We start from the raw sequence: 20,641 nt of genomic DNA on the forward strand, positions 1-20,641 counted from the left end.
TAAATACATAAATGAAGCTAATAATGCATCCTTCTATTTGCTTTTTTTTTTTCTTGATATTTAACAAGGTTAGGAGAAAATATCTTTTTGACTCTTTTGGAACAACGTAACAAACACAAAAAAATAAATAGTTTGTCATCTGTCAACGAGCCAAATTTTCTACCCGAGCAAAGCTAGCTGTGAGTAATATTTAACGTCTACCGTGATTTAATGCAGGCAAAACAGCGAAAGATTGACAGCGGATTATAAGCAGATGGCAAAGAAGCTGTAAATTGAATAAAACCCCGTAATATTTTCAAAAAAAAAAAAAAAAAAAGGAATAAACCCCGTAGTTCCGTCCACATGCGTCTCCATATTCATTCACCTTATCCGTTGAAGTCGCAGGATTTTGCTTGGTATCACGAAAAGCCTCCGAGGCAAAGCCCAGAAATGTCATTTCACGTTCCCTCCTCTTTTAATTTTATATGAAGTAGCTGTCCCTCGCCGCGCTTCTTCTTCTTCATCCTCCTGGGGTTGCAGGCTTGCACTCCATTCTCCTCGAATATTCTTTTCTTCACCTCACCCATCTGGATCATATTCTTAAAGTTCCAAATATATCCCCACCTTCAAACCTATATATAACTCTCCAATCGAAAATTCAATTCGATTGAATCCTCTATAATCCTTCAAAAAAAAAAATTAACAAAAGAAAATCCTCTATACTTTGTTTTTTCTTTTTCTTTTTTTGGTTTGCCTTTTAATGCACGAATTCCTTTCTCAGTTTCACTGCCTTCTCCTATTAGTCATAGAATTTTGATAGTCCGAATAAGGTTCGGATCAATTCAGGAAACTTGAATTGAATTTACAGAATTTTGTTAAGTTCAATTCGCATTATTTTTCGTTTCCTGATTTTTTGGCGGTTGAAAGAAAAATGGTGAAATTGTTATGACGGTGCGGACGATGATGGACTGTAAAGTTTGTACGGCATCAGGAGATTTTTTGTGGCGGGTGAGACCGGGGATTGCAGGAGGCGGAGGTGGCGCAAGTATGGGACAGATGGACGGAGGGTTTAGTCCGTCGGATGGCGAACATGACCTGGCGATGATGGTGAGTGAATTCTTGGAGTATGGGAGTAGCGGGGGAGCTGACTCCAGGTGTAGCAGCGATAGCGAGTCTGGATTGTGCGATATCGCTGACCTCGCGGACAAAATTTCTGTATGTCTTATTCATCTAAGGACTAGTTTTGATCGTTTTTTTTCCTTTTGTTTTAAAAGTTAACTGTTTATTTTCTGGAATGTTTTTTTTTTTTGCAAGTTCTTTGTTTTTATGAGTTTTCATTTGGTGATTGATTGAGGAAGAATAATCTTGAAAGAATTGTGCTCTTGTTTTCCTGCTCATTTGAAGGATTCATTCATGCCTTGTTGCCTAGATTATAAGCTTCGAAATTTGGTTATAGGATTTCTTTTTTGATTTTCCAGAATTTCACAAAACAAAACAAATAGAAGGAGCTTTCCTTTTTTTTTTTTTTTAATGATTTTTCCCTTAATTTTCCATTGAATGAATTGTACCCTGAAAGTCTTATATGTGCAGATGTTGCTTCTTTAAGATTTTGTCTTGCCTAGGTTGTGATACAGTAGTAATTCTTGTTATATTCTTTCCAGAGATGACCTGGGTAAGGAAGGGATTGGCTGGTTCCAAGACTTGGGCATATTCTTTAACTAGTCAGGAGTCTGTCTTTTGCTTTCTCTGTAGATACGTGGACTTCTTATTTCACAGATGTTTTGTACATTACGAGATCCTTTTGAGTATATCTCCAACAATGTTTTGGCATGGCGTTATAGCGAAACCTTGTGGCTAGTTGAATCATCTATGCAGTAACTTGTCTACCTCACTAAACATTTCAGCGTCATGAAGTGAATGCCTACTTGCCCTTTAGGCCTGTTTTGGAGTTATGTTTACCACTTTCAAGTGCAAATTAACAACTCCAAATTACTACATACTTGTAAAATTACAGTTGATAGAAGACTTAGAAACTCCTGCTTTCCTCTTTCTCCTTAAATTCGCATGAAGTCGTAGGAATTACACATTTCCTTTTGTGTCTCAAGCTAACTTATTTCCTCTCTTCTTATTCCCCCACCCCACTCTTTTTTTTGAAAAATGAAAAAATAGCTCCTAATCTGAATAAATCTGTAGTAATCATACAATAGAAGACTGGTCGTCATGAGTCATTGCTTACATCTTCCTTTTTTGTTTTTCATATCACATAGTATCACAAGCTGGCAATGGATCAATTTGAGATAGACACGCTTTCGGTGGTTAATTCACTTCTGTTATCTACAAGCGAGAAGGACCTTCTGCACGTCAAGTCTGGTTTATGTAATGCCAGCTGCATCAGATTTTCCTTGGTGAAGCTTCTGAGGCTTTCTGGTTATGATGCTGGTGTTTGTGCAGCCAAGTGGCCTGGCAGTTCCAAGGTTCCTGGAGGTATAATCTTGTTCTAATTTCCAACATGCATTTATATAGTTGACATCCAAGATTTGAAATTTCAAAATGTGTCGGAGGGTTTTCTAAGGCATCTGTAACATACAACATACATCTTGCCCTCTGCACTGATTCTTGCTAAGCTGGTTGCATTGTCCATTTCTCTTACTGCCTTCTAATTGACAGTGAATGAAACTCTCCTGTGGTTTGCTGCCAATGCCTACGAACCTTTTCATGAAGAATTTATTTGGTAATAATGCTGGTTCGATAACATGTGTTTTTTTTCCATTCTGGTATTCAGGGGATCATGAGTACATCGACGTGGTTAACTACACGAATGGTGGAAGCTCAAGCTCTGAACGTCTGATAATTGATATTGATTTCCGTAGTCACTTTGAGATTGCTAGAGCTGTGGAGTCCTATGATAGAATGTTGAATTCACTTCCTGTAGTTTTTGTGGGCTCTTTGACAAAGCTGAAACAGTTCCTTCAGGTTATGGTTGAAGCTGCTAGATCTTCTCTGAAGCAGAATTCAATGCCTTTCCCCCCTTGGAGATCTCTTCCTTATTTGCAAGCTAAGTGGCAGTCTCCCTATGAAAGAAATTTTAGTCCTGAGGAACCCAATGCTTATGGATGGTCTTCTTTGGAGCATAAACAGTGTGGTGGACATTTGAGGAGACTGCAGTCTGAGCTTGAAATTGAGCGACTGTTGAAGCCTGTGAAGAGCAATAGTTGGAAGCCAAAGCCTGACAATAGGTGGAGGCGCTCCTCGTATATGACTCTTTGACAAATAAATTCTGGAGGGAGCTAGGAAGTGTAAGTTCTTGCCTGTTTGCAGACCTGACTTGGTATGTGAAAGAGGTGCTATGGCTTTCCTCGTCTTGAGAACCAATTTTGAGGAGATTCTCTGGGTAGAGTTAGAAGAAGCATTCTGCAATAAGAGCAGAGGATATGATATAGTGGTATTTAGATGAATTTACACAGAGTATTAGAATGGGAACATTTTATCCTACTCCCATCTAATAATGGCGCCCTATACATTTTATCTCATTCTTTGTGCTCCAGAAGAAAGCAAGAGCGTCAGGTTCTGGATGTGGTGCAGGTTCTCTCCATCATCAACTGCATTTGCATCCTGCCGCTGAAATGCTCGCTGGTGGTGCAAGTTTTCTGTTTTGTTTGTTGTCTTTTTAGGGTCTTCTTGCCTCCTTGGAAGGCAAATTTTGCTCTCTTCTCTTCTGCGGGTTTCCACTTCAATTGTTAATTTGAGCTGCTTGTATTGGTCATGTTAAGCTTTCTCCGGTGGTCAAATGATTTCTTTGACCGTATCCATGCTACTTGCTTTCTGTTGCTGCAAATTGCAATCAATCAGTTCCTTTCATTTTATTTTATTTTATTTTACTACATTAAGGGACTGGAATATGTGTTACAGATTGTAGTGATGGGAAATGACTTCGGATATGGCAATTCTTGGCAATTCCCTCACTTGGGGGAACCCTTTATGGGGCATTTCCTAATATGTATGGTTACCAGGCATCCAAGGGCAAGTTTCGAGCATTTGATTAAAAGCGTTTTACAATTTACAAAAAATAGCTACACTAATGTCTAAGGCGAGCCCAACTAGGTTTTTACAAAGAGGATAAACCAGGACTGACATTTGACCTTCGACTATGTGCATCATATGTTACAGAGAAGGGAAATTGAAAGGAAAAATTGACATTTCACCACCAACTATATGGATAATGACCAGTTAATGGGCAACCAATTCTGCAGATATATTAAGACCTTGTACATCTCTTATCTCTTACACAGTTGGATGCTTTATGGATCAATGCCTATCGAGAAACAAGAAACAAATGTTTTTTGTTTCTGAAAAAATAGGAAGGAATTTACTAAATCCAGATGCAATAGAGGACTTCAGGTAAGATGTAGTTTTTGCCTTAAATGGAGAGTTAATTTTGACGAATTAAGATGTGGAACGTTTTTTTTTAAAAAACAATTTTCTAGCCTGTTGGACATATATGTGCGCCTGAAATTGTCACACCAGGCACGCAATGCTCTGTGAAGCCTTTCGGCGTCGGACAGCACATAGGGTGGGCCAAAGGCTGCTAGTCCAACACTCAAAAATGGAGGCCGAAGTGGACAAGTATGCCTCTGAAAAGTCTCACGACCAAACACGAGGAAAGTCTAGATGTATCGTATGTCATTTAACAGCCCATGACTTCTATACCATAATGCTCATTTAGAATTTTAGATTACGATATGGTTTCTCCAACGCAATTCAATATTGCCAAGTTTGATCAAGATTTTTTATTTCTATCCAAAATCGAGCAATTCACTCTTCCTACGCAGCATTATAAGATTCCCATCGTTTCCTTCGCGTCGCCTTCTTGCTGTCCACCTGGACGGCATTTTCTTTTTTTACTTTTAGATAAGTCAAGAGAACAATAATAATATCCTAACCTATTGAGTATTGCGGAAAACGCGTAGAATATTTGATGATTGATGAGCTATTATGCCTCATCACATATTTCCGAATCACACTTACTTTTCCTTTCAAACCGAGGACTTTTTGATTCCCGTGTTCTCACTTCGTCACCCAAGCTTAAAGGTCAGCCTCACGAACGTTCCAACAGACAAAACAACTGGTCTTGTCTGAAACAGATCAAAAGTGCTGGTATAAAACGCCGTAGCCAAATCCAATATGCACTATCCCTCCTGATTAAAGTAACATATAGGAACTAGGGAGGTAGAAGTTAGACCTGGAACCCATCTCTCCTTCCTGTATATCTATCTCTGTTCCCTATTTACATGTATAATAACAAAAATATGGAGATGTCCAAGAGGACACCATCTTCGGCCATGGCTATCTTTCTTGTATTTGCTCTTTTTATCCAACATTTCTCAGCAGTGCAATCGATAGGTGTTAACTATGGTACCGTTGCAGACAACCTTCCGCCACCGGCTCAAGTTGTTCAATTCATCAAAGACAAAACCTTCATAGACCGCGTGAAGATATTCGATGTCAACCCCGACATCATCCGGGCCTTCGCCAACACCGGAATCTTGCTCACCGTCACGGTCCCCAACGGAGAGATCCCCAACCTCACCAACATCAGATACGCTCGCAGATGGGTGAATGAGCACATCAAGCCATTCTACCCGCAAACCAAAATCAACTACATTGCCGTAGGAAATGAGGTCCTCCACTGGGGACCCCAGAATCTAATCGACAACCTCGTTGCTGCCATGAGGACCCTTCACCAGGCTCTCGTCAAGAATGGCATCACAGATATAAAGGTGACGTCACCACATTCTCTAGGCATTCTCGAATCTGCTAAGCCGCCCAGCCTGGCTAAATTCAGGCCTGGTTGGGATGTAGGTGTTTTGGCACCCATGTTGCAATTTTTACGCGAAACCAAGTCTCCTTTTATGGTCAATCCGTACCCGTATTTCGGTTTCGACCCCAAGGAGATTGACTTCGATCTCTTCAGACCAAACAGAGGATATTACGACAGGTTTTCCAAGAGGAGTTACGCGAACCAGTTTGATTTGCTGTTGGATGCGGTTTTTATGTCTATGAAGAGACTGGGATATGCGGATGTGGACATTGTGGCAGCCGAGACGGGTTGGCCATCCCAAGGGGAAACATTTGAGCCACAATGCACTCCTGCTAATGCTGCTGCGTATAACGGAGGATTGGTGAAGAAGTACAACTCTGGGACTGGGACTCCATTGATGCCGCACAGGAAGATTGAGACGTACATCTTTGCCTTGTTCAATGAGAATCAGAAACCGGGTTCATTGGCTGAGAGAAGCTGGGGATTGTTCAGGCCTGATTTTACTCCTGTTTATGACGTTGGAATTATGCGGGGGGGACAGGTATGAAATTCGGACTCTTATAACTATTATTGCCTTAATTATGAAGTACTTATGCCGTCTCTTGAATTTGAAGTCTTTTCATAGATGCCCTTTTTACTAGTACTCCGTCCACGCCTTACCATAATGCAATTAGAAGATGAATTGAAAATCACCCCAATATCTGCATTTAATTTATACGTGTTAATTTATATTCTCCCAGTTAAGAGCTAAGACAACAATGGTTGCATGAGCATGCATTAATTCTGCTGTAATCAATCCTTCAAATACGAGTCCTTTCACTGAAGATTGCCTATTGATAATGAATTATGGTAAAGTTCCTCCCTTTACTTTAAACACAGCATTTGTCTGTTTTGTTATTGGAATCTTCAAAAATTAGGCCGACATTTGAACATGGAACACGAAGCATCGTTTGTCTGTTTTGCTTTTAGGCTTTAGCCTTTAGGAGCAGTAGGGACACCGCATTTGAACTTTTATCCCATTTCAACCTCATATGTTTGACAAAATTACGGGATAGCGAAATGTGAAAAATAGAGGAGTGTGGGGCTCTGGCGAAGGCTACATCTGTTCCGTGTTGGACTGCTCCGATTTCCGCGTTGAACCTTGGGACGATAAATGATTCTTCTGACGAAGATTCATTGGGTGAAATTTCAAATCCATAAATGACTAAATAAATAAATAAATAACTGCATCATCCAATTAATTACTTAAAATTTGCATGTAGTGGTGGTATTAATGCAAAGCAGAAGACGACACTTAGGCTGGAAATTAAATTTACTAACTGTAAACAAAATGTTTGAATTAGCAGAAGAAATTTGATTCTTCTACTTTGAGGAATGTTAGAGTCGGAATGGTTCGTTCTAATCCTCGATCGATGCCCTCTCTAAAATGAGTCAGTCAGGAATCTGGTGCTGTCGCCTTTAACCCTTTCCACCTTTACACTATTGCTTTTTTTTTTTTTTTGGCCCTGGGTCTTGGAGGGACCAGTCGGCTAAATCTTGTCCCATTTTCTTTTGACCTTCAGAAACAGCAATCAGAAATTACCCCGAGCAGGCACGGATTTAAGGGGGGGCTGGTGGGGGCTTAAGCCCCCCCCCCCCAAGCCGCCGGAAAACCCCCTATATATAGGGGATTCCAAATGCTTGCTTCTAAAATGCAGTAGGTAACTAGGTAGGTAGGTAGGTACTACCTTTCTCTTCCTATGTGTCTCTTAGGATACTGGTATTATTGTCTGAAATTTTCAATAGTTATTTATGTTTTCACCTGCTGGTGATGTAATAACTTGGATTTTCCTAAAATGTTTTGAGCAGGTCTGAACTCTGTAGTTATTCATCATATATTCTGGACTTTGTTAGAGCCTGTGAGACTCGGAAACATAGAGCCTGGGAAACATAGCCTTTTTTTTTTATTTCAGATGTTTGGTTGTTGGCAAAGTATTTTTTGTGCATCGCTGTCATGAACTATATGGTGGAGTGGGCTTTCTTTTGTTGATCAAGAAGCTTGCCAACAATAGTTGTTGGTGCTGTTTTAAATGTATGTTCTGGAACAAAGAATGCTGTAAATGTATTTCCTGGAATTTAGAAAAGTTCTTGATTTAACGCTTATGACATCCCTTGCACTTCAAGAAGAATTAAATTTGCAATTACTATCAAAGTTTTCCTGCTATTTCGCTTTTTGACCGCCTTAGTTTTTTATTTTATTTCGAATTCTGATCATGAAATCAATAAGCAGGGTGACTGATAGATTATTGATAGTTTAGAGTATTTTTTTGGAGCATTTTGAGATTTCCAAGAACTTATCAAATTCATATGAAAGGGGCAATTTTTAAACTATTTTAGTATGCGATGGGCAATTCTTAAACTATTTTTTTGAGCGGTTTATGCCTCCGAGTACTATACATATCTTGATAGGCCTTCTGTTTTCGTTGTTTCTTTTGTAGATTTGTAGATTTGGGTAAGTTACATACCCAAAAATTCAGAACAAATTTTTGGGTATGTATAATTATATGTTTTTATTATTTTTATAATTATTGATTCTAAATTTTACTTATTAAATATATTTATTTCGTCACAAAAAAAATTTTTTAATACACTTCAGCCCCCCAAAAATAAATTTCTGGCTCCGTCCCTGACCCCGAGTACTCTACAATCTCCCCATTCAAAGAAAATGCTATAGTATAGTAGTGCATCATCTTTTTTTCATTCTGCTGTAGTAGTTATTTGCTTAGTTGAAAAGAAGAAGTAGGAGTATTACGGTGACCATAAAATTAAGCTCAGCGGTGTGATGATGAATTTAATTTTGCAGTCGTCACAGCCAGTTCCGGTGCCAGCAGCACCGGCATTGCAGGGCAAGAAATGGTGCGTGCCAAAGGCAGGGGCCACAGACGCCGCACTGCAAAGCAACATAGATTACGTTTGCAGCCAGGGCTTAGATTGCAGCCCGATTCAAGCCGAGGGCGCCTGCTTCAATCCCAACAATGTGAGGTCTCATGCAGGTTTTGTGATGAACTCATGGTACCAATCCAAGGGCAAAGCTGACTATAACTGTGATTTCTCTCAAACCGGTTTCCTCACCTCTACCAACCCTAGTAAGTCCCTCTATTTTTATTGCTGCTACACAATTTTCCATCTCAATACTTCCCTCTGATCAGCAGTTTACCATTCGTGGATGGTACTTAGAATGCTTCGTCTCTGGTTTTTGAATTTTCAGGTTATGGCACATGCCAATACACCAGCTAGGATATCAGTAGTAATTTGCAACAGGAAGGAGCTGCTGCATGGATTTAAACCAAAATGGCATCTAATTTATTGGGTTCTCCATTATTTATTCATCTGATCATCTCTTAGTCAATCACTTAATTAACCTCAATATTTATGTCCGTTCTGTTAAGTATTGTATTGGACGATTCTCTGCGATATAGAGTTGTGTGCCGGCTACGTGCATGCCGAAAATTGTACCATATCATAACTTAACTTGTATTTTATATGTGTCAGAATCCGGGAGCGGTTTTTTTCTTTTGTTTGCTTTTCAAACGTTGTTAACTTATAGATTTTGGTCTTCAATTTTGTGTAACGAATAACTAAGTGGGCGTTAAGAACTAAAGGTGGCCCCGACAGAAGAAAAGGTGCTTAGGATTCTCTCTTTTTCTTGAAGCAAATTCTTCATTTTGAAATTGGCATCCAATGCTTTGATTATCTGTATGCATGAGTGCATGCATGCATGTAGATGTAATATATGGAACAATTAATGGAGTCTAAAGTTCATCCTACCTCATATATATTAGCAGAGAATCAAGCTCTCAAAGAATATATACCCAAAACAACCAAAAAAAGCAAAAAAGGAAGAAGAAAACTTGGGACCTATAATTACTCACTGAACCGCTACTGTTGCAAAGTACCTCAAAAAAAGAGAGGGGATTTTTTTTGGGGGGGGGGGGGGGCGGTGGGGACGGTGGTGGGGGGGATGTGAAAGCTAAACCTGCAAAATTTCAATGGGGAAGAAAATAACAACAAACAACACCAATACTATTCACGCCTTAACCTTGACGTCCAGTGCAAAAATATCTTTAACGACTTGGGCTTTGTCAGCCTGCAATTGTGGATCCCCATTATTGTCAATCTTCAATTCTGCAAAGAGGAGCTGTAGAAGCTTATTTCTGTTTGCCACGAGAATCCCAACAATCTCTGGGGTCTTATTTTCATTAGCAGCAAACAACTTGAAAACTCGAAGCGCATCAACTTGAATGATCTTGCTGGAGTCCCTGAGAAGATTCATAAAAATCCTCAAATTGTCCCTCGAACTAACATATTGCAACATGACATCTGAATTTGAGCGATGCATCAGCATCTCTCCCAGCAACTTCACGGCTTCCCTTCTGGTAAGGTAATTCGGAGATTGAAGCAACTTAGAGTTATATTCCACAAAAAACCAATCATAATTTTTGGACAGGAACTCGGCCACAGTTGATTTATGCCTCGTTAACAATTGCTTAAAAGTTTCGGTAGCGTCAGCAGCAACTTCATAACGTGCAACTTGCACGTAATCGAAAAATTTCTTCATCATTAGCTTCGATTCCAAGACATGCCTTGCAAGATCTTGATGGCGTATGCAATCCCTTAGCATAGAACCATAGTGTAAAGCCGTGATCTCCATGCCATTATTCTCATAACCACCGACCAAAACATCGATTAACTCGAGATTTTGTTCCAAATAATCACAAGCAATAAACCTCGAACGGACCTTTTGCCTAAGCAAATTTGAAACCAGTAGCGTAGCATCCTTGCGGGTCTCGAGTTTCAACTTTGGAAGACAAATAATTAGAAGGCATAAGGTATCTTCCCTGAAGAACTCCTCGGTCAATTGCGCACAAGCTGATGCTACGGGTTGAGTATCACTATCTCCATAAAGAATTAACTTCAAATCTTCCAATAGCTTGCCGATGGTATTTATCATATTTACTTGGCGTTTGCTTTGGCTTTGGCTTTGGAAAGTGTTTGGCGCAGAATGGACATGGCTGAGGAGATCACGAGTCTGTCGAACTAGGTCAGCAGGGGTAGCCTTAGGTTTCGACTTAAAGAACAAAACACCCTTCATAATCTTTTTCAGGCTTTTTCTCGTCCTAATCCTAATGTAAAAGATAACTCATACGTACGTACCCTGAATATGAGAATCTCCTTGGCAGTTGGCACTACCGCAAGGGCGGAGGACGCTCAACGCGGCGGCGTTGCTGCTTTCTCCAACTGACCAATTGCAATGTCCTACTCCTGCTTATTTACCCTTCTAACTACTCGTATTTGTAGTTTGCAACTGTGAAAATTTTAGAATACAATTCCAATTCAATTTCTGTTGTCGTAAAGAACTAAAGCAAGTTAAAGAAAAACATTCTTGGAAACGGAGACGTAACTGGTAATTAGTATTGCCAAGTTAAATACTATATACATAGGGGAGGATTGTTATGGTTTTTCCGATTAGGTTTCTGATCTTGATAATTAAGGATAAGAAGGAAGTGAGGAGGGGTGAGAGGGTTAAAAAAAAAAGAAAAAAAAAAGTTAAATACATACAGGATTTGGATTGAATTCTAAATTAAATCCAACTGCCAAAGTCAAATTTACACTACGAATCAACAGGTAGATGAAGATAAGTATAAAACATCATTATACGTTACGTTCTCTAAAAGGAAAAACACAAGATCTTATAGTATTTTGGATTGAACCAATGTTGCAGTTAAGCAGGAAGAACGAGGGCCTATTACTTCTGCAGCAGGAAGGGAAGCATCAAAGCTATATAAACCCGCTAACTAAACTGCATTAATTTTACAAGCCCCATATATGAAGGAAGAGTTTGGAAACAGGAATTGGACAACTACTCAAAATCTTGTATCTTGTGCTCGGCTCTCATTCCTTCCCTTGGAGCCGGGAGGCCATATCTTTGACATTCCAACTTCCTCTCCTTAACGACCAACCCGAAGGACAAAAACACCACACACGCACGACCAAAAACCTACTATATATAATTTGCAGCTAATTTGAAAGTTCATAGCATATCTTAAACGCATTGCTGCAGATAGATAGGTAAATGATTCATTTGCTTCTATTTTCTAGTCTAGAGAGGAGAAAAGTTTTGAATTCAATTTTTACTCTGACCTAGCTAGCAGGTAGGAAACTTTTGGTAATTAAAGACAATTGCTTGTATTCATTGCTAGCCAATAAAAAGTGCTGAAAGTTACTATGGATGGCTAACTCCTGCATTTTCTTGTTCTTGTTACAATTTGACGATTAGCCAGTTTCGAAAGGAGTTCTGACTAAGGTTGAACTCAAGGTGATATCAGTTACAACTATGAGAGTTGAATAAATTAGTTAATAAAAAATTAAGCAAATCTCCGTCTTGACTAACACTAACTATTGTTTTCTGCTTTAAATTGGGGTGGGTCGAAGCTGAAACTGGCTGTCAGACACGTATCAATCTTCGATCTGAATATAAAAGAGCTGCAATTAGCCAATTACCAAGTCTGCAGTCCATTATAACGCAATCCCTCCATCTTAGGGTAGTTTCTTGATTTTCTCCATCTCATCATAATACGAACAACGACCTAATTGAAAAAGGTCTCACAATTAAACATTATATATACTTGTACTTTTCTAATGAGTAAGCTTTCACATTTTTTATACTTAATTTATCATATGAACGTAAGCATTCACATTTTTTTTTATTGCAACGGTAACATTCTTATAACCTAATCTATCATAATTTAGAGAGAGAGGAAGCCGATGGGAATAGAAATTCCATCGAAGGAAGCCATTGAAGGCAGTCATTTATAGTGACAATTTGGTGAGAGAAAAAGATTGGATTTTTGACCTCCCAACACCATCAAAATTTAAATACTTGGCAGTGACCACCAAGCCGAAGGACTGGTTCCAGAATTACATGATAATACCTTTTTTCCCCAGGAATTGATTTGAGGGTAACTACTTTTATTGCATCGGCTATTGGTAAGCGGTGCGTCGGAAGAAGAATCTCATGCAGTCCGTTGGGCTGTCGCTCTAGGACAATCTGGAGATGCTTAAACACAGCAATTTGAAGGATATCTAGGCCACCTTCTTGATCAAGTTTCTTGGATTATCGTACACAACGATTCAGAATTAAATGACTTTTGGCCCATGGGAAGTTGGCACTTATCATTCCCGTGACAACAACATAAGTTTGCTTGGTGTCATTAATACGGCCCACCCCAAACATTAGCTTTAATAAATCGAAGGTTACGAAAGAAAGGCAAAATCCATTGCCCATAAAAGACATGCCAGAGTTTATAATAAGTAATAACGTGTCCTGTGGCCCCTCTGCTGTCTACGATCAAGATGTTACTGCTTTTTGGTTGGTCTTCCCAATTGATGGAATATCTTTTCTCGCGAAATCATTTATGCATCTGGTGCCTTACGAATTAAACAAGTTTGTTTGAAGTCTCAAGATCTGTGGGTTGGCAATGGCGTTATGCCACCATACATCCCTTTCAAATCTTATTCATATATGGCGTAGAGTATCAGTACTCAATGAAGCACTAAAGTAGTTCTTCTTCCACTTGTGTGTGCATCAATGTTTCGTTATACAAACACACACACACACACATATATATATATGGACACACATTTGTACATAGAATAAGATATCTCATGGACCAATTTAAGACATCATCTGCTAAAAAATTAAATATTTTAAAACATAAATAAATTTTTAAAATTATAAATTTAAACAAATAAATTCATTTCAATCGTACCTACTAGGAAAAAAATCTTAAATCCTACGCAAATCACAACCATATTCTATAATTAAACAAAATGCATTGAAACTCTTGAAATTAAACAAAATCTAATAGAACTACAAAAGAAAATGGCGATCTTTGAGTTTGAGGGTGAGAAATAGAAGGAGTTTGATTACTCTTTTAGAAATTAGGGTTTCGAACAAAAGATTCGATAGATAAGTTTTATGTTTAAAACTTTAGGTTCATTTAAAAAAAAGATGGGAAAATGAAAAACTGTGGTCCACGGATCAATTCGAGTTAAACAGTTCGATCGATTTTTAGCAATTTTGATCGATTTTTTATAATAAGTCAACACTAGTAGTGAATTGAATCGAAAACTTGACCGATTCTCGGTCCGATCGGTCAATTCGGTCCAATTTTCAAAACATTGGTATGTATATGCAAGACGCGGAAGTTATTCTCCTTTGTTTTAACCTTTTCCAAATCATTAAAAATTAGTCCTGAAAATATATAGAACATTAAGAGGGTATTTAATCATTAATTACTAGGGAAAATGTTGAAGAAAATACCGAAAAAAAAACTAGTTTCTAGCTTCTACAAAGCCAAGACGGATTAAATTGGAGAGCAAGTAGTATGGTGGTCCGTGTACCTTAGAAAACAAAAAACACGCGCAGACACCCCATATGGTATATGGTGGTCCTAATGTTTTCGACATTCGACTAGACGGCAATTACCTTAATAAGATATCCATAATGGTGGTCCTAATCCTCAGTAACTGCGCATATACCAAATTAAGAGTGCTAATAATCATTTGTGACCCCGAAATCTTTAACCGCACATGCTGCTTCTGGTGTCATTCAAATGCTCCACCAGTGCCTTCAGTCTAACAATTTTTTGGTTTGCGAGTTCAGTGAGAAAAGAAAAAAGAAAATTAAAATGCTGAAGTTAGGAAAGAAGAGTAGCACTTTCAGGGCTTTAAATGCTCACCCACAATCTCTCTCATTTCTCTCTGCTTTTTGAGAGAGAGTTTTCTTAGATTTTCATCTCTATATTTTTCTCAATTTTTATTCACTTAAATCTCTCAAATGAGGGAAATGTGCTAATTTCTCTAATTTTGTCTTGTCTTCTCTTCATCTCCTTCCTTCCAAACAAAGTGCTTTGTAACTAACCAAATAAAAAATACGATAAAAAGCAAAAAGGGATACCAAACCCTCGCACGTATTTATATTAAGAGCTAGGGAGCTAATTTTAGCACTTCCATACTTGTAATTGCCACTTCTGTTGATTCTAGTATTCGTGTAAAATAATTAATTTTTTTTATATTTACATTCCACCCAACTTACCATAGCATTGCACATATTTATATTTGTTATATTCCCTCTATTTAGATTTTTTTCGTATTAACTACATTATTGAAAACAAAAAAAAAATCATTTGAACAACAACATAAGAGGAAAAAGTAATTGTGTGCGGATGTGTTTTTTGTAATTGCAAGATCGGGGATATTCTTCTTTTATTACATCTGATAAAAGTCTTTTTTCTTTTTAATTTTTTGAAGAGCCGTATTTAACCAACATAGGAATACCAAAATATCAAATTTCATTAAGATGGATTATTATTTTGAATAGAAGTCAAGGAGAAGTATAGCTAACTTCATTGGTATTTTAATCATGGAAAACAGAAGAGAAGGAGCGGGAGTTAGGAATAGTGCTCAGGGTTCCCAATGGGCACCATGAGTAGGTGGAGTTTTTGGAAAATTTGGGTTGAAGGGTTAATTTGTTGGGTTCTTTTTTCTGACTAGTTTGCTGGGTTTAATAGTTTGGTGTATTGTCTTTTGTCCACATTTTTGTTGGTTTTTAATACCCTCATATGTGCATTGGAGATAGTTAAGTATGATTGATTTTATAGTCTTTTTTGCTTATTGAATTCTAATAGCATATATTGAACATTTAAATTTACAACCATTATTTCCCATACAAAAAAGCATGCGGTGTTAAACGGTAGTGTTAGTGATAGCGTGCGATGTTGTGTGTGCATTTTAAGCGTTGGATTGAAACTAAGCGTTCATTTGCATTTGCAAAGAGGGTTCACCATTGATTAGTTTAATTTTCATCACATCGAACTTATTCAGTAGACAATTAATTTTAAAATTATGTCAAATAGAATTAAGCTCTTAATAATTTAGTAATCTCATATATCAGTTTGTTTGATGTACCTTTTGATTGCACGTAGTTTTTGGCTAGTAATTTTATTTTAGAAATTGTACATGCAATTAGATTGGGTACATGTCTCTCTATAAAGTTTTGCTGTTCTCTTTCTTTAGGAATTGTATATATATATATATATTAGAGGTATTCTATATCGTAGTATTAGTAAAAGATAGTGGCTTACTGATTACTGAATACTTCATTACATTTCATAAATTACATCCAAATCATTAACCATCAACACATTCCAGAAATGTGAGCCCCTCAAACTACAACATCAATCGAGGGGCTCGTCCTTCTTGTAAATCCCAATCAAACGAGTTACATCTCTTGCTAACATATTATTCACATCACAGATTCGCAATTGCGTTTTTGACTTTAGTCATCGATTTTATTTTATTTTATTTTTTGGAATCCACAAATTCAGTATACCAGAAACCAACAATAAAGAACCAAAATAAAAAAAGAGAGAGAAACCAACAATAAATTATAAAGGATACAGAAGAGTCACCAAACTAGTAATAATTGTTGGACGATAAAGTTTGTAAAAGCGGACTTTCCTTTTAGATAGTAGAAGATACTACCATATGCCATCTCAATAAAAAAGAGGGATAAAGGAAAAGGTATAGGATTAGCTACAGAGTATAACATATCATCAAAAGTTGAAGATTGGTTGCTAGTTATCATTTCGCAAAGACCAAAAGCAGTCCAATCCACCATCAACGCCGCTTCAACCACTCCTCCTCCTCCTCATCCATGGAAGAAAAAGAGAAAAAGAAGAACAAGAAACCAAAACACCAGCACCCGAATGATCAAACCTCCAAATCCACCACCTCGTCAGACCTTGCATTCAAGCCTAGCTCTGAAGTTAAAGGGCTTCGGTTTGGTGGCCAGTTTATTGTTAAATCCTTCACAATCCGTCGCGCTAGGCCTCTTGAATTCTTGCGCCTCCTCTCACTTCCACCGACACTCAACCTCAACCACCACCAAAACCAAGAAAAGACAAACGGGAAGCAGCCTTTTCCTTCAACTACCGCATTCTTGCCGACAAATTTCACGATCTTGGCTCACCATGCATGGCACACTCTGACGCTTGGCCTGGGGACAAAGAAGTCTAAAGTGGTTGTTTTTGTATTCGAGTCTGAGAATATGAAGGCTGCCGTGGACAGAGTTTGGCCGCCAGAAATCCCACTCGGGGAAGTAAACAGGAAGCTTATAAGGGGTCAGACCGGATGCGAAATGGCTAGATTTAAATTCAGGAAAGGTGCCATTACATTTTATGTTTATGCAGTGAGGAGAATTGGGAACATGGGTTTTTCTTTTGCGGATGATCTGAGGACAATACTGCAATCTGTGGTTGCACTCAATGATTTCTTGGATCATACCGCTATGCTTGCCTTGCCTAATCAGAGAAGCATCAATTATTCACCTCCTGTTGCCATGGTTCACTAGGCATGTTTCTTTCCATGATCTTTTCTTTATCTGTACCTCTGAAGACTACCTTCCTTTGTTGTCTTTCTTCTTCTTCTTCTTCTTTTCATGCTTTTATTGGAAAAATAGTAGTTTTATATCTTCGGGGTGGGCGGGAATTGATTAATTTTTTGGGGGATTTTAGTTTTCTGTATCTTTCTTGACTGTAAACTAGCAGAATAAATTGCAGGTTTTAGAGGTGAACTAAAGACTTTGTAGTTACTTTTTCCTTTTCTCGTGGGCTAGAAGAATTTTTGTACTTGTGAACCTGCCATATCTATAAACAATGTTCATAAGTCCACGTTCCTGCTAAGAGATGCGTGATTAGACCTGCATAAATTGCGAGTGGATCAGTTTCTTCAGATTTCAACAAATTCACTTCTTTTGAATTTTTCCCTTTGAGCAAGCTCATGAGATCAATGCCAATCTTTTGCAAAAGAAAATAAAAAATAAAAAAAAAAGAACTGCCAATTAAGTTGGTGACCAAAGCTGATGAATGATGTGCAGACTATACTATAGGACGCTTGTTGTTGTGTAGTCTCAAGTACTTGGAATTTAATCGACCAGGGGCCTTACTTGCTCTGAAACTAATGTCAAGTATTGATTAGGTGCAGAATGCAACAAAAGCTACCAAAAAATCGTGGGGCCAATAATCTAATTAACAAGTAGTAAATGCAAGAAACTACAAATTTTTGTGTTGAAACGGTTCAATTTTCTAATCATAAGCATCAATTTTCAGTGTACTTCATATCTTGTGCATATGCTTCTGTTTTAGCAGCGGCAATCATCGGACCAACAGCAGAAATTGATAGCAGAAATGTTTGCGGCATCAAGTTGGTACTTAGCGTTCATAGTTTAATTAAGAGATAGTTCTCATAAACTTGATATACTATATCTTATCGTGTTTGCATCCATTGGGAGCATGGATTCATGCAAACAGAAAAAAAAAATAATCTAGTCATTTCATTCAATCCTGCGTCAGTCTGAATATTGCCAGACAATGAACACTGTTTTTTTCGTGACTCGATCAGAGATCTACCCGTGAAATGAAAGCCAAAGGCTGAAGTCACAACCCGGTAAAATTAATCACTAGACAACAAGTTTTCAGTGTTTATTATAGTACTAGTATTTACTTCTTTACTACTTCAACTGGAATAACTGCATTAGGTTAGTAAACGCTTCTCGAAAAGTTAAAAAGTTCTCCTTTTAAGAAGGTGAGAATCTGCTGTCAACAGTTTCAAGTGGGCGTCGAGTTAGTGGATGGAGGTAGCTTAATAGTCCACTAATTATGTAATTTAACCGCAACATTGCCCTCTTAATCCTGCTACTTACGTTGCCAATTAGGCGTGCTATCCTTTGCTCGACCAAACTAGTTGTTGTTATGTTTGAAAACAATTACTGCAACTGAAATATTTCCTTCATTTTTTTCAAAAAAAAAAAAAACTTTTTAAAATAAAAATGTTCTAAAAAACCTCAACAAAGTTATTGTAAAAAGTGACAGATCAACATGGCCAGTAGTCTTCTAGCCAAAAGGGATTGAACTTGTTAACCTTAAGGTGATTTTGACGGCAGCATAAAATAAGGCAACACGGGATGAATGTATATTTACGTTACATGAATGATAGCCTCAAGTGTGAAAGGTCAGGATGTGATGATGGGAGAAAATTAAAGAATATGCAGTGTGTACTGTGTACTGCAGAGGGCCGACCATGGGGGCATGCAGGATGCTCACCCATGAATATTTGCCACTGGCCTTCTTAGAAGGCTTTTATTTATGGTCTCTGTTTAAAGGTTGGAGAGAAAAGAAGAAGCTTCTTTCTTTTGCATGTTCCCCCTCTTTACTTTAATCATTCGGTTTGTGAAGGCCCATCTCATCTCTCCATCAGCTTTCTTGATCACATGAATTGAGGTGGTCTTTTTTCTCCTTTGCCATAGGGATAATTTCAGAAACCTCCCCTAAGGTTCCTGATAATTTCACTGAGCTCCCATGAGGTTTGAAAAATTACACATACCTCTCTTGTCATTTAAAATGATAATTTTACCCTTAAATATTTTATTGAAATTCCCTTATTTAGTATACTTATACTTAGAATGAGTTTTAAAATTATTTTTTCATTCTTTTTCCTCTTTATTCCTTTTTTAAAATTTTTCACCAATAAAACTGTAGAACTACCACTATTGCTTCTAGTTTCTATTGTAACCAAATGTCAAACAAATGATTTTTTTGACGAGTTAATTTTATATGTGATCTAATGTTTTTGCTGATCTTTGTTTTCTATTTTTTGGTACTAAAATTAACAATAAATTAAAAAAGGCCCCAAAATCACTACCAAATTATTAATAATCCCATTACCTGAAAATTTCATAAACTTTAAATGAATTGTTTCAACATTTTCTTTTCTATCTTGTAAATCTAAATACATAATAAAGTACCATTAAAAGTATCCTATCATAGTGATAGAATTATTATTATTATTATAGTTGTTTATCAAATAGTAGGTATGGACTTGAAAATTTAGCATCTTTTCCTTATAATTATACTAGATAATCTTATAATTGTATAGGAAAATAAATTAAAACTCATTACACAAGGGTATTCTTGGATATTCATTTAAAAAATTGACCAAATCAATATTATTTTAAAATTTTGTTACTAAAACTATCAAATCAATGGAGGTAAGTGTCAGTGAAATTATTAGAAAATTCAGGAGGGGTTTCTGAAATTATCACTTTGCCATATTGCCATGACATTCAGTTAACATGACTGAAAATGGTGAAAGTTGAGCTGTGTTCAACGATGCTTCTTTGGGTTCATTTAAGTGCTGGGACCTAGGATCTCGGCCTTGCAACTTGCTACCCCTGCTTCCTTATTTCTTCTGAAATTTTCATTCCATCACCCTGCCCAAGTCCTATATGGGATGCAAATGAGCTGAGTCGAGTCGATATTTGATCTAATTGAGTCGAATCTCTAGTTAATTTTATGAAACATGAACTCGACGAGCTCGAAATGTCAACCTCAAAATGTCAAGCTCGAACTCGACGAGCTCAAAATGTCAAGCTCGAGCTCGAGTTTGACTCATATTCGAGTCGAGCTCGAGTTTTAAAAAAATAATTATTTTATATATTTAAAAAATAAAAAATAATTATTTTATTTTTAAAAATAAATAAAAATAATAATTGTTCTTAACAAATAATAAAATATTATGAATATATATATGTAATTTTACTATTAAAATAAAAAATAAAAAATATATATAATCAAGCTCGTGAGCCAATGAGTTTAATGTTTTTGAACTCCAACTCGATATTGACCGAGCTTGAGTCGAGCTAGCAAGCGGCTCAATTCATGTACAACCCTAATCCTATACAACAAA

The 20,641-nt window shown here is 37.4% G+C and overlaps 4 protein-coding genes across 4 annotated transcripts; 3 read left to right on the forward strand and 1 right to left on the reverse strand.

Moving 5' to 3' along the window:
* The first annotated feature begins 495 nt into the window (after nt 1–495).
* Nucleotides 496–3,847, forward strand: LOC113755624. Its single transcript, XM_027299589.1, has 3 exons — nt 496–1,194; nt 2,247–2,463; nt 2,762–3,847. Exons 1-3 carry the CDS (start codon nt 925–927, stop codon nt 3,244–3,246), a joined length of 972 nt encoding a protein of 323 aa, XP_027155390.1. The 5' UTR covers nt 496–924; the 3' UTR covers nt 3,247–3,847.
* A 1,230-nt stretch (nt 3,848–5,077) lies between these two features.
* On the forward strand, nt 5,078–9,353 carry LOC113755623 (glucan endo-1,3-beta-glucosidase-like). The gene is made up of 3 exons (XM_027299588.1): nt 5,078–6,338; nt 8,640–8,922; nt 9,045–9,353. Exons 1-3 carry the CDS (start codon nt 5,268–5,270, stop codon nt 9,071–9,073), a joined length of 1,383 nt encoding a protein of 460 aa, XP_027155389.1. The 5' UTR covers nt 5,078–5,267; the 3' UTR covers nt 9,074–9,353.
* Nucleotides 9,354–9,863: 510 nt separating this feature from the next.
* On the reverse strand, nt 9,864–10,928 carry LOC113755621 (putative MO25-like protein At5g47540). The gene has a single exon (XM_027299586.1). It carries the CDS (start codon nt 10,926–10,928, stop codon nt 9,864–9,866), a length of 1,065 nt encoding a protein of 354 aa, XP_027155387.1.
* Nucleotides 10,929–16,371: 5,443 nt separating this feature from the next.
* Nucleotides 16,372–17,606, forward strand: LOC113755622. The gene has a single exon (XM_027299587.1). It carries the CDS (start codon nt 16,554–16,556, stop codon nt 17,247–17,249), a length of 696 nt encoding a protein of 231 aa, XP_027155388.1. The 5' UTR covers nt 16,372–16,553; the 3' UTR covers nt 17,250–17,606.
* The last annotated feature ends 3,035 nt before the right edge of the window (nt 17,607–20,641 follow it).

Source organism: Coffea eugenioides, unplaced genomic scaffold, assembly GCF_003713205.1.
Source record: "Coffea eugenioides isolate CCC68of unplaced genomic scaffold, Ceug_1.0 ScVebR1_1630;HRSCAF=2512, whole genome shotgun sequence".
Lineage (NCBI taxonomy): Eukaryota > Viridiplantae > Streptophyta > Magnoliopsida > Gentianales > Rubiaceae > Coffea > Coffea eugenioides.

Bases quoted from the DNA above. Each gene is read 5' to 3' on its own strand.
- LOC113755622 (XM_027299587.1), top strand. From the start codon at position 16,554: ATGGAAGAAAAAGAGAAAAAGAAGAACAAGAAACCAAAACACCAGCAC.
- LOC113755621 (XM_027299586.1), bottom strand. From the start codon at position 10,928: ATGAAGGGTGTTTTGTTCTTTAAGTCGAAACCTAAGGCTACCCCTGCT.
- LOC113755623 (XM_027299588.1), top strand. From the start codon at position 5,268: ATGTATAATAACAAAAATATGGAGATGTCCAAGAGGACACCATCTTCG. The intron at 6,339-8,639 runs GTATGAAATTCG...TTAATTTTGCAG, and splicing joins GAATTATGCGGGGGGGACAG to TCGTCACAGCCAGTTCCGGT. The intron at 8,923-9,044 runs GTAAGTCCCTCT...TTGAATTTTCAG, and splicing joins CCTCACCTCTACCAACCCTA to GTTATGGCACATGCCAATAC.
- LOC113755624 (XM_027299589.1), top strand. From the start codon at position 925: ATGACGGTGCGGACGATGATGGACTGTAAAGTTTGTACGGCATCAGGA. The intron at 1,195-2,246 runs GTATGTCTTATT...CATATCACATAG, and splicing joins ACCTCGCGGACAAAATTTCT to TATCACAAGCTGGCAATGGA. The intron at 2,464-2,761 runs GTATAATCTTGT...TCTGGTATTCAG, and splicing joins CAGTTCCAAGGTTCCTGGAG to GGGATCATGAGTACATCGAC.